This window comes from Ciona intestinalis, chromosome 10 (assembly GCF_000224145.3).
Source record: "Ciona intestinalis chromosome 10, KH, whole genome shotgun sequence".
In the NCBI taxonomy this organism is placed as follows: Eukaryota; Metazoa; Chordata; class Ascidiacea; order Phlebobranchia; family Cionidae; genus Ciona; species Ciona intestinalis.
This window is the reverse complement of record NC_020175.2, coordinates 794226-806221: the sequence shown is the minus strand read 5'-3', so window position 1 is coordinate 806221 and position 11996 is coordinate 794226. Positions and strand designations below refer to the sequence as shown.

General features: G+C 33.3%; 1 protein-coding gene across 1 annotated transcript; it reads right to left on the bottom strand.

The window, feature by feature from the left end:
• Positions 1-273: 273 nt before the first annotated feature.
• On the bottom strand, positions 274-11917 carry LOC100186281 (protein phosphatase 1 regulatory subunit 37). The gene is made up of 14 exons (XM_026836503.1): positions 11718-11917; positions 10916-11074; positions 10190-10287; positions 10058-10103; positions 9702-9802; positions 8869-8988; positions 6569-6719; positions 6027-6172; positions 5010-5141; positions 4403-4544; positions 3337-3503; positions 2424-2569; positions 1763-2039; positions 274-1452 (listed from the first exon to the last, which is right to left on the bottom strand). Exons 1-14 carry the CDS (start codon positions 11833-11835, stop codon positions 787-789), a joined length of 2469 nt encoding a protein of 822 aa, XP_026692304.1. The 5' UTR covers positions 11836-11917; the 3' UTR covers positions 274-786.
• Positions 11918-11996: the final 79 nt, after the last annotated feature.

Here is an 11996-nt window from a genome sequence, read left to right as displayed (position 1 = left end):
ACCTAATGGTTACAGGCAGTTGCTCTAACCACTACGCCACGGCGCCGAACAAAGCTGTGTTCCTGTTCTGAAGCTGTGTTCGATTCTGTACGGATTAGGTCCTACAGTGTGGTAGGCTCCGAAATGGTCCTATACTTTAGTTTGGCCTGTTGCTCTGTGTTCTAAAAGATTCTGCTTTCAATGTGGCATATCATGAGAATTATTGCCAGAGGCGACGTAATACTCCGTGTATGTATCGGACTGTTGATTGGCAGCCATCGTCGTGTCCAGAAGGACTGGGATTGTGTTCGTTTATTACGACAAAATATACTGCGGAAAACAATTGCACCAAATCTAGAATAAACAACAATTATTCCACGACGATCAAGAAGCACCTGTCGTGTTGCTTTCTTTCTACGCGACATGTGAGAAACGAGAGCCGCTCGAATTTTCTGGGTGCCATTTATACACAGTAGGCTATCACAAACATAGTAGTACTGCTTTAAATTAATAGAGAAGTACGAAGATGGAAAAAATAGACGTGTTTAAATCACGTGTAGATCATGGCGTTACAAAATAACTGATAAGATTGGAAATGACCCTTACTATAAACAAGGATGAGAAGAAAAACAGAGTCGAGAAATTAATTGTCAGGGTAAAGGTGTGGCAGCTAATGTTGTACTTAAGTGCCATCGTATGCAGATTGTGCTTTGAATTATAACTGCAGCTTTCTACTGAGTTGGAAGTGAGGTAGCCTGGAGGAGATTTCATTCTATGACCTCTTGTACAATATTGAAGATTGTATGTTCATCGTGGAAACAAACTTAGATCATAATGACTTACTGTGATGCTGGGATCGTCTTCTTGCGTGACGTCATTTTCTTTTGTGACGTCACTGATTACGTCATCGGGTAAACCCTCATCACAGGCGATGTTTAATACTTTGTGATTATTTTCATTTTCTAGTTCAAGTTCTTTCGTCTCCGTGAAGTCATAATCTTCAATGATGTCACTACTTTTAACGAGGTCACCACTTTCAATGACACCACTACGTTCAATGGCGTCATTGTCCACCTCATAACAAAAAGAATCTTTTTCACTTGACTGTTGAACCGTATGGATGTCTTTTTCATCCAATTCTTCTGTCACAACACTAAGAATTTCCGAAACCAATTTCCGAATATCGGTGTCTATGCTGTCCTCTGATTGGTCTCCTAGTGTAGGCGTGGCGGTGGATCTTAATTCTGATTGGTCCGGTGTATCAGTGTTTTTTAAAGACTTGGTTTCTGCTTTTAAGTCCACCGTGACGTCATTAACGACGGTTTCGGAAGTAGTGTTGGATTTGGGGCCGGGAGTAAAAACGTCATCTATGACGTCATGTGTGACGTCATGGGTGACGTCATTGGATGGTTTGGAGTTCTGTGCTAGAGCTCTTTTCTCCATCTCACTGCTGCTGAACATTACAGGGGCGACCTGGGGTATAGAAATCATTAAAGAAAGAATGTAAACTACTTATTCTCAAAGTTTCAATATATGTAACTTTGGGAGTGACTATTTTTTGTTTTAAGATTTTTTTGATTTTTTTAAATGTTTGTTTGGCAATTTAAACACATTAAAGACCAATGGAATGAAGCATTTGTGTTAAGTGTCTTACCACACACGCCCACATTGGTATCAGTGACAAGTGATAAACCCAAACCTCTGGGCTAGCGGCAATGGGCCTAACTACTGCACCACAGTGCCCAACATCAATAAATTAGAGTTAATCATACTGTAATATTACCTGGTGGTATGATACACTGTTAGAAGGAAGCAACTCTGGGGAATTTATTGGGCTGTCATCAACATCTTGAAGCAGTTGTTGTTGCGGAACAACATTATTCAACATGTTCTGTTGGGGGTTGTTGGTTATTTGTTTTTGAGGTTGGTCTCCTTCCGTGTTTGTTGAATGTTGTTGTTGTTGTTGTTGTTGTTGTTGTAGCGTGTTGTTGTTGCTGTTGTGTGAAAGATGGATAGGAGTTGATGAGATTTGAACCCCAGAGTTGGTCATGTCCATGTATCTGGTGGGAAAGGTTACTAAAGGTCACCAACTATACACACTGATTGGTGTTGGAACAAAAGTATTTCAATTTGTGGGGAGTTTTGACTTTCAAGTTAATTAGTGGGTTAACGCTTATTGAGAATCTTTTAAAGATATATGAATAATATATTTTAATAGCTGTTTTCTGATCTATTTGCGTACTCTTTTCAACTTCTTATACAGGTGAAACAGGTTGCGTTTATTAACTAATACTTGGCACTGTATAAGACATCGAAATGTAGCCAGAGAAACGTCCAAAAAATGCCAAAAGAGCGGATTTTGAATGTGTGTAAAGAATTGTGACCCGATTTCCCGGAATTAGGCTGGGAGGATCTTTTTCATCTCTAACACCACTGAACCTCACCTGAGTCCGGATGTTTTTTCTTCCTCAGTTCTCATCCTCTCCTGCTGGATGAGATAAACTCTTCTAAGAGCTGACTCCTTGTTCCTTGCAGCATAATGAGAAATATCAGATATCAAACATTCTTGTTTCTCTGCCAATTCCTTTAACTGTGATAGAATATGATGTTTGTGTAAGAATTGAATGGATGCATTTAACTCGTTTTATCCTGGCAGGGCATGATAGACCCTATAACACAGGTTCTATTTTATATATCTCCTGACATTGAACTTTAAAAGTGATTACTTTTTAAAGATTTTATCATTATTTGATTGGTTTAATTTAGAAATAAATGAATCAAATAATGCAACAGCTACAGTTTACTTGACACAAAAATAACATAGTTTTAACAGCATAAGTGAAGATCCTTAAATGGTTTACCTAATACCCTATTTCCATCAAAAGTTACTTTAAGCATTAAACACCAAAACATACAAAGTACAATTCAAATCACACTTAAAATATTATCCAAGTATTATCTAGATAGCCATGAATAATGTACAAGTGTTAGATCACAATAGGTTGATTATGGTGTTGTTAGTATTAGCATTATGCCCAACATTTACATAACAGGCGTGGTGATAGTGGTTGAATGATAAACAAAGATAGGAGACTACATTGATGTCTATATATCATGTGGGATGGTGTGTACTTACTGAGTCACCTACTGAACTTCTTATATGAGAATCATTGTGTACAGACGTTATATTGAGTCTGTAGTTTACTGGCACAAATGGAGTAGGTTGTAGGTATATCAACATATAACCAAACGATATAAGAGGAAAAACTGACTTGTACTCACAATTTCTTTCGTTTTTCACTATTTACCTATTAACCTATATATAGAAATATTACATATAATATATAGTGATCTTACGGTGTCTTTAGCATTAGGTTTGTCAATGTCAAGCCTTAGAAGCGAAAAGTTGATTTTAAACGCGAGACTCAACGCCATCAACCCTCCAACTTTAATGTTGTTGTTGCGTAAGTCGAGTCGTATGATGCGGGGTGACTCAGCAAGAAATTCAGCAAGGGCAATGGCACCTTTAAAGTAAAAGGGATGAAAATACAAAAAAATAATCACCTAAGACATTTAATGGCAATTGCTTCAACTCAGTGCTCCCTGTTATCGCTTATATAGGTTAGAAAATGATAAATTTCGACAAACATATTCACACACGACACCAAGTTACATAAGTGGTAACTCATAAGCGGGCAAGAGGTGTATGAAACATAACACACATGTTATAACGACTGCCATTCACACAAAGAAAATTAAGTTACATTCATTCATTTATCTGTGAAGCATTCTTGAATCTGGTGATTTAACATTCGTATTGTTGCACTTGCACATTTCTCATTGCATTATGATATAATACACCGACACCGAGTGCTACTAAATATGTAGTATAGAAAATTAATGCAAACTACATAATATTTAAATAAAAACTGATGCTGTATCATGAGACATGAGATATATATTATTGGAGGCATGGTATATAACTCTCTGGACATTTGTTACACCATTAGTTGGTCCCTGCTATTTATTGAGCAGCATTTGGTGAATGGAAATAATATCATACAAAATATTTGACCAAGATGAATGAGTAGTATATAGTGGAACCTTACGTCAATAAATGTGATAATGATTTATAAAGACTTCATATAAAACATATGCTGTCTAAATTTTGAATATTAATGTTCCATTATATTTTGGTAATGTCCTGTGACAAAAAGGAGGCCTGCGATAGTGGAATTTATGCAAGAGTTGGCCCATTAGGGTGATTACTTATAATAAAACATTGTTTTTAACACGGATGGATTAGACATAAAATAACCAAAAAAGTTGGTTGCGCAAAATAAACTTTACTTTAGTTTCCCTTTGATGGCAAAGTGATGTTTAATATTTTTACTTTACAATATAATATGCCTAAAGTTTATACCTTCGCATGTTACTTTAGTTCCCACCATTCCCAGTCTTAGCAGTGAGTGGTTTTGTAGCAAACCATCCTTGAGTTTTGCAGCTCCATCATCACCAAGAACATTTTGGCCCAAGTTTAATGTTGACAGGTTGTTGGTATACCTCTGTATCAATTGTGATGTAATTATGGGCTTAGTTAAACAGTAGGAATGTATCGGTTCAATAGTTCAAAAAAGTGGGGATTTCTGACTCAAATGTCAAGAGTGTAAATTATATAATCCAATTGACTTCACATGTATGTGGGTGCTAAGACTGAAAATTTATTAAACAAACATGACAGTGACATAGCTTCTCCTGTTTTTAAAAAATGAAAATGTGTTAAAAAATCAAAAAAAAATCAAAAAGAAATAAACCACACATCGAGTCATTTAAAATATTTGTGGTTAATGAACATAAAGTATTGGAATTAGCAATCATGACATTTTATAACTAAACTATTTAGCTATATGAACATAAGTATTGGTTAAATAATTCAAAATTAAAAAATACTAAATAAACTATTTGTCTTCCTAACATACAGAATAGTTAAGAAGAAAATAACTTCTGTGTAAAAATGGATTTGTTTTTACCAAAGCTGTTGCTAGTTTTGACATGCTCTGATGCGATATCTGGTTATTCCACAAAACCAAGGTTTGCAATCCACATGCTCCATTCTGTGGTTGGGTCATGATGCCCGAACATAAGTGGCTTAACCCAACATCCTGTAGGAGAGGGTAAGGGAGAATATAAATATGTAAAATATTAGGGAATTTAGAAAAATAAATATAGTTCTGCGTAATTTTGCAAAAGCAGGCAAATTATATAAGAGCAATTGTATATATATATATATATATGTAATTGTATATATATATAAATATATACATTTTTTATATTTATCTATCTGACAAAATACATGTCTAAAATATTCAATAATTATAAATAAATGGTAAAACAGCTCAAGATGCATCAGCACTCAGGTTAAAGATGTCACTTAATATATTCAACTGCAAATAAGTCATAATATTGATTTCTGTCTCAACAGATTCAGCACCTCGTTCAATTCATAAAACCTATGAAATGAGTTTGGCATCCAATAATTGAGATGTAATTTACCATGATGAATAAATCAATTGTTTGCTCGGACAATTTCAAACATGGGATTAGCAATCTAACATGACAGTGATAAACCAAGTTATAATTACTTTTTACCATTGGTACCATAGGTGCTAAATCTTGTGGTAGAATAGACATAGCATTAACAAACAAAGGTACCAAGAACAGTTATTTAACAAACTGTTTAAAAAGCTGTTTGTAAAGGAATTTTGTCACTAAGCTGCATAAGTATAAATACATATAATACATTGTATGTAACAGTGTCACTGTCAGTGTATATCATGTGTACTGAGACTAGTATTGATATTCTGCTTTTACCCACTAATGAATTGTAGCATCCTGGGTATTGTGGCAATGGGCCCACTCTGGTCCAAATTTCAAACAAGGCTTAAATCTTATGTCCCATGGCAACCTACACTCTTGTAGGACTTCACCCACATAAAATAGAATACAGTATATTGTGTTAGTGACTCAACAGACAAAACACTCCTTACCTGTATCAAGTTGTTTCGAATGTCAAGCAGTTGAAGAACGAAGTTAAATTTAAGAAGGTTTGCGATTTGTAAAGCATCGGTGGAAAGCAGTCGATTATCAGCAAGGAATAATTCCCTCAGAGTTACATTCATTCTTAAAGCAGCGACTGTGGAGAATATGTTGTGTTGGTTTAAAAATGCATGAGGTATTGCAAAGATATTCTATTCTATGTGCGTGAGGTCCTACAGCAGGGCAAGTCATAGGATCTGAAGTTTAGGTTAGGGTTGGCTCATTACCCAAACACTCAGGGGTTCTACACCTCATTAAGAGCAGTGGATTGAATTGATGTCTGTTAAGTATCTTGCCTAAAGACGTCTAATAATATACATATAGAGATAGAGCATCAAACCTGGGTTATTCAGTTATTATGCAAACACCACACCTCTGGGCCACTGCTCCAGTGACAACAATATAAACCAAACCATATAAACAAGTTAAACCAGATAAAAATCACAACACATAATAAAACAAAACAGAATTGTTTGTAAACACAGAAACTCACATATGAGCAACATGGGCCTTCCGCTAAGTGAAGCATTCTCCAGATGCAAAGTCACCAAAGTATTGCTAAGACGTAGCGCACGTCCCACGAAAGGTACGGCCTGATCAGTGAGCGGAACGCTGTGTGCGTCAAATAATCGCAAACATGACATCTGAAAAAATATTGACATATATAAAATACATGATAAAAAAAAAAAATTTTAGTAAAAAACATACAAAGAAATTGTCATATTTTTATTATATGCTATAATTTAAACTTTACTTTAAATTAATATTTCAGGAAAATGTTTATTAAAAATTACAACAAGACATATATGTATTAATATGACATTATGTACAAAACATACAAACCAAGAAAGCACATAACCCTTTTTTTAAAGGCTTATACAAGTTTTAGGCATCTCTTTGAATAGGTGAGTATGAAAAATATTCTATATATATAAATAAAATTTTGTGAGATTTTTTAATATGCTTATTAAGTATGTTTTGATGCCAATTAGTTTTTGGTTTGTAAAACAACTTTAAACAAACTTTTAAAATAGTAGTGAGCAAGTTTAAATACAAGTGTATAACACACAGGAAACATAAGTGGCATGACACATACAGTCATACACACATGATATACTCCTAGTCTCCTACACACATATTTTGTCCGTGACACATAATATTGCATAACTTCAAACTAAGTAATTGCCATCACAGGTGTATGAGGTAATTGACTCTGGTTGAATTGGTGCAACAACAACATATGACTAATATTAGGTTAAACCCATGGTATCAGTGGTCAAGTAAGGCCACTATAAACACTGTGTATGATGGTAAACAGGAACACACTGTGTCATACCAGGTAAACAGAGGAAAGTAGAATGGGAGAAAATAACATGACCCATGGACCCATAAACACAATTACACTGAATTCTTTGAAATTCCCTAAAAAGTCTAATATTCTATATTATAGCCTATAGGCTATATTGTAAATTTAAATTGTATATAATCATATTACTGAAACTAGCTTTGCATCTAACCAGCAAAACATTCTTAAATGTCTTCTCTTTTGTTATTGTAAACTGTTCAAACATGTTATATTAAAGTAAATATTTATATAAGCTCATAGTCATGGCTCATGAACAAAATGTTTGTTTATTCTTTAACTGGGAGATAATGAGAACCATTGTTTAAAAATTTGATATTAAAATCATTCTATGTACTGACTTTACTAAAAAGTGTCAATTCATACAGAATTTGAGAATGTTTATAAATTATATATATATATTTAGATTCTAACAGCAAATTTTGATTTTCTTTACATTTTGATTTTAAGTTGTTACAAATGCAAGTCGGAACTTGTTTATATAAAGAAATAAAGCACAAATGGTATTTTACAATTAAGTTGTATGGAGGAAGGAGAGATATCTTTTGCTTTCGTTTCTAAAATACTAAACCTAGATTCAAATATAAAACAAATCTACATTCTGTATTCTTAATTAGAAGTAGTGAAACCTAAGATGTAAATAACACAAACAGAAAAGGTAAACTTAAGCTATTACGCATTTCCTGTGAATGAGGTGAAGCACTTTACACATGCATGGTTTTAACTTTGATAAACAAAACAAACCAAAGCTTTCAATGCACAAGCAAAACTTGTATTGTCAAATTTACTGTCAGACTATCAAAAATATAAATGTATAAATATTCTTAAAACTTTATTATAAACCTAAATAATAAAATTTATTTTTACTGTGTTTGTTTCAAATTAATAAAAAAAAGAGAAACTAATTGATAAACATGACATGGCTATTTATAACACATTATACTGCAAAGCAGATCCATATAAAATTTGGCAGCTATGATGTAAATTAAAAAAGAATTCCAAAATTAAATGTTTCAATAAAACACAGTAAAAGCTTGAAAAATAATTGCAATACTGCAAATTAACTTTAAATCTGCATCACATAAATGCCACAGAAATAAAAAAGACCGTGCCAACTACTAAACACCTATAGCAATGGCACTGCCATGCAATAGAAAATAAATGCCAGCAACCATAGGTATCTAACTTTTTTAAATGCAAGAAGGCAGAAGTAGTTAGGCATGCGGGTTAATACAGTGTAGAAAATTTCAGGGTAGGCATGTTAGGTTCTTAAAGCAAATCTCTTCAGATTTCACTTAATCAAAGATGTCATTTTGTAAATCATATACCAATTACAAGCTATCGTGAATTTTTGCACTGCATTAACACTGCCTACCCTGCCATTCCAGGTTTGGTTCCTAAGTCACATACAACAACACATATAAACCAACCTTTCTCATCATATGAGCTGCTGCCTGCCATCCATTTGTACCAAGGTTCCTGTTGAACCCAATAAGAACATTGACAGCAGATTCATAATATTCGATCATGTCAAACAACGATGCGGCAGACTGTGGAAATTTATACATTGATCATGTTATAATGTCCACCAAAGAAGTTTACTTTGAAATGTATGATAAAGGTCAGGGAATTATTATTAGAGTCTATGTTATGTCAAAGAAAAATCATTACTGTAGTGTGGAGTGTAAACTTTCATGAAATTTATTTTCAGTTTTACTGTTACAATGCTACCAACAGCCAATTTTGCTTTTAATTTTTTAGAACCTAAATCGAAAATGCAATTGTAATGTTCGATTGAGCCTTGAGCATCTTAATGATTCAAATTAAATTCAAATGGAACCACAAATTCTATATAAATGAGTGACACTTTGGTGGCATATGGTGGAGTCATGAGGTAATTGTTGTTGTAGACTGTAATTGATAAATTGTGCAACATTAATGAATCCGGTTACCGATGTTTGACCATGAGTGTGAAGTGTAACTATATTTCAATAAAGAAATTTATAATATTAAAGACACACCCCAGATTTGGGGAAAACCTTAGATTTCTGTTAAAACATGAAAGCAATGAATACAGTTACCCTACAGACAGGGTCATTGCAGTACTGACGTGCTACAGATTTACTTATTGCTTACAATCAAATAACCATCAAAGGTGTATTTATAGTGTTAATATAGACAACCTGAACTCATTTAGTGCCTGGTAATTTGTAAGTAGTCAAAGCAAATCGAATTTATTTACAACAGAAATAGACTTTCTTACATCATCATCAAGATTAGTGGCTTCCAAATCCATGATAACAAACTGAACTCTTTTGAACACCGACTCCAATGTTTCAACAACTTTCGAATCAAGTTTTTCACCTGCAAGAAACAAACTGTTGTCAAGATCAGATGATTAGACACTCATGGACAGTAGACCTAAACAGAACTATAGGAGTAAAGTTTTAAAGCACATATTTATTAAACTCTTACTTGGCATAATTCCTCTTCCTGTTAAAAAAACTAAAACCCAGATAATGTCTTGCCGAATGTCAGACTATATTAATATGTTAACCCACATTTTGTGAATAGGCCAACTAAATACCACATAAGAAAAGAAATAAACGCATGTTTTACCTTTTAATGTTAGAGAATGAGCTCGTATTGAGAAATCTGTAATTTCCTGTTAAAAGGTTGGAAACATTAGAAATATTTACACAAGCAACAAACTAATTAGATTAAAACAAACTTATTAACCAGGACACTTACTTGCAACTGCATTAATAGCTTTGTGATTGGTTTTACACCCCATTGTTGGCATGCTTGAGTGTATGCTTGGATGAGATCCTCTGTTGATGTTGTTTTAGCTGGGCAGAAATGTAAAGTTTTAACATAAATATGGTGAAATACATACATAGGCACAAACATGGGTATGCCCTGTAATATCTAGCATGCTATGGGATTTGTATGATAACCTATGTAAATATTCTTGCTATCTGGGTACAATGTGTAGTATGTATGAGTGTAACACTAACAAATAATCAAATAATGATGCAGGATTTGGTGCAAAACAAATATGCCAATATGCTATTTTTTAGAGCATTTCTAAACAATTTATTATTTATTGGTAAGTACTAGGTATGACCGTAGATTTATAAATAATCCATGAATACCAGTTGCAGATGCATTTTAAAGCTATAATATATTATTTGCAAAATTGTTTAATATGCTTATAATAAGCCAATCTTTAAATATGCTAATAGTATACAAATTGCTAAATGGTAAATAATACAGATTGGAAAGAGAGACATGTTGTATAGAATATGGCCCCATTTAATTTTAATAAATAAATTTAACAGTATGTGCAAAATTTGTTTATTTAATAGAAATTTATAGAAATATATTTTAAAATGTTTCAATATGTATTGGGAATAGGATAGAGACATGCAGTTGTTGATTTGGTAACCACATTAATTATTTACAGTTTACACTTACCTTGGGCCCATGGGTTTCTTGGTTCACCATACCCACTAATAATCTTGTCATCATCTGGAAAAGAAACTCTCCGTGATTCGTTTTTATTTTTCTCCTCCCTTGAAAGATTCAGTATGCTGTTCACAGAACGAAAAGGAACTCTCAATTTTGGCACTCCATCTGAGGGAAAAACGTAACATTAGTTTCGTGTAAAACAGAGTAAGCTTATAAGACTGTAACAAATAAAACTGAAAATTTTTATTTAAAATTTAATGTTGCGATCTTTAACAAACCGTATGCCAGTGTGTAAAAAAACAAAAAGAAAACATATATGCGCATATGTAGACAACAAAATGATATGTTAGAGATACAGTAACAAGCTTGGTGCATGAATGAGATGTTACACTTATACTACGGATAAAATACTAAATTTTAAGGGTTATATCATTGACACTAAGTTACTGGATCAGCAGACTTTGGTTTTAAGAGACAAATAATAGAGTACGATAGGAATAACACAGTGGCAGAGGTTTTTTAACCATTTCGTAAAAGATTGTTCTTAAGCGAACTCATTTACAATAGCCATACTCTAAACAAACCTAATTATACAGCGCCAAATCAAAACTGAACATTTTAGTTTAAAATCTGACAAATATACAAAACATACCATTTCTTACTTTTATTTATTTATTCACTATAAAGTGCCTTATCTATAAAATATTTCATTTTACAAATCTAAAAAGGGAATGAAACGAAAACTGAAAATTACAGTTGAAGCGTTTGACTGCTTGTTCACAAAAATGTCTTTACATCCACAAAATACCTGAATCGTTTTCACTTATGTTGTCTCCTTTATTTATTGGAACTTCAGGTGAATTTAGTGACATTGCCTTTATAGATGCATCGTTCTGGTCTCCATTAAATGCTTCAGATTCGGCCATTATGGCTTACACATCTGCAAACAGTTACCACCTTCCTTGAAATTAAATAACTAAACAACGTAACGGTACCCTAAATATTTGAATACCTAAACGTACAAGTTTGTAAATGTAACCACTAAAATAAATACATACATACGCAATTTTAAAGTACTCTAGTGTAC

What these genes read in the sequence shown, in the direction of transcription:
- LOC100186281 (XM_026836503.1), bottom strand. Translation starts at nt 11,835, where the DNA reads ATGGCCGAATCTGAAGCATTTAATGGAGACCAGAACGATGCATCTATA. An exon ending in AAGAAACCCATGGGCCCAAG is followed by an intron (nt 10,288 to 10,915) that starts GTAAGTGTAAAC and finishes ATTTCTGCCCAG; the next exon opens with CTAAAACAACATCAACAGAG. An exon ending in CCACTAATCTTGATGATGAT is followed by an intron (nt 8,989 to 9,701) that starts GTAAGAAAGTCT and finishes AAATTTCCACAG; the next exon opens with TCTGCCGCATCGTTGTTTGA.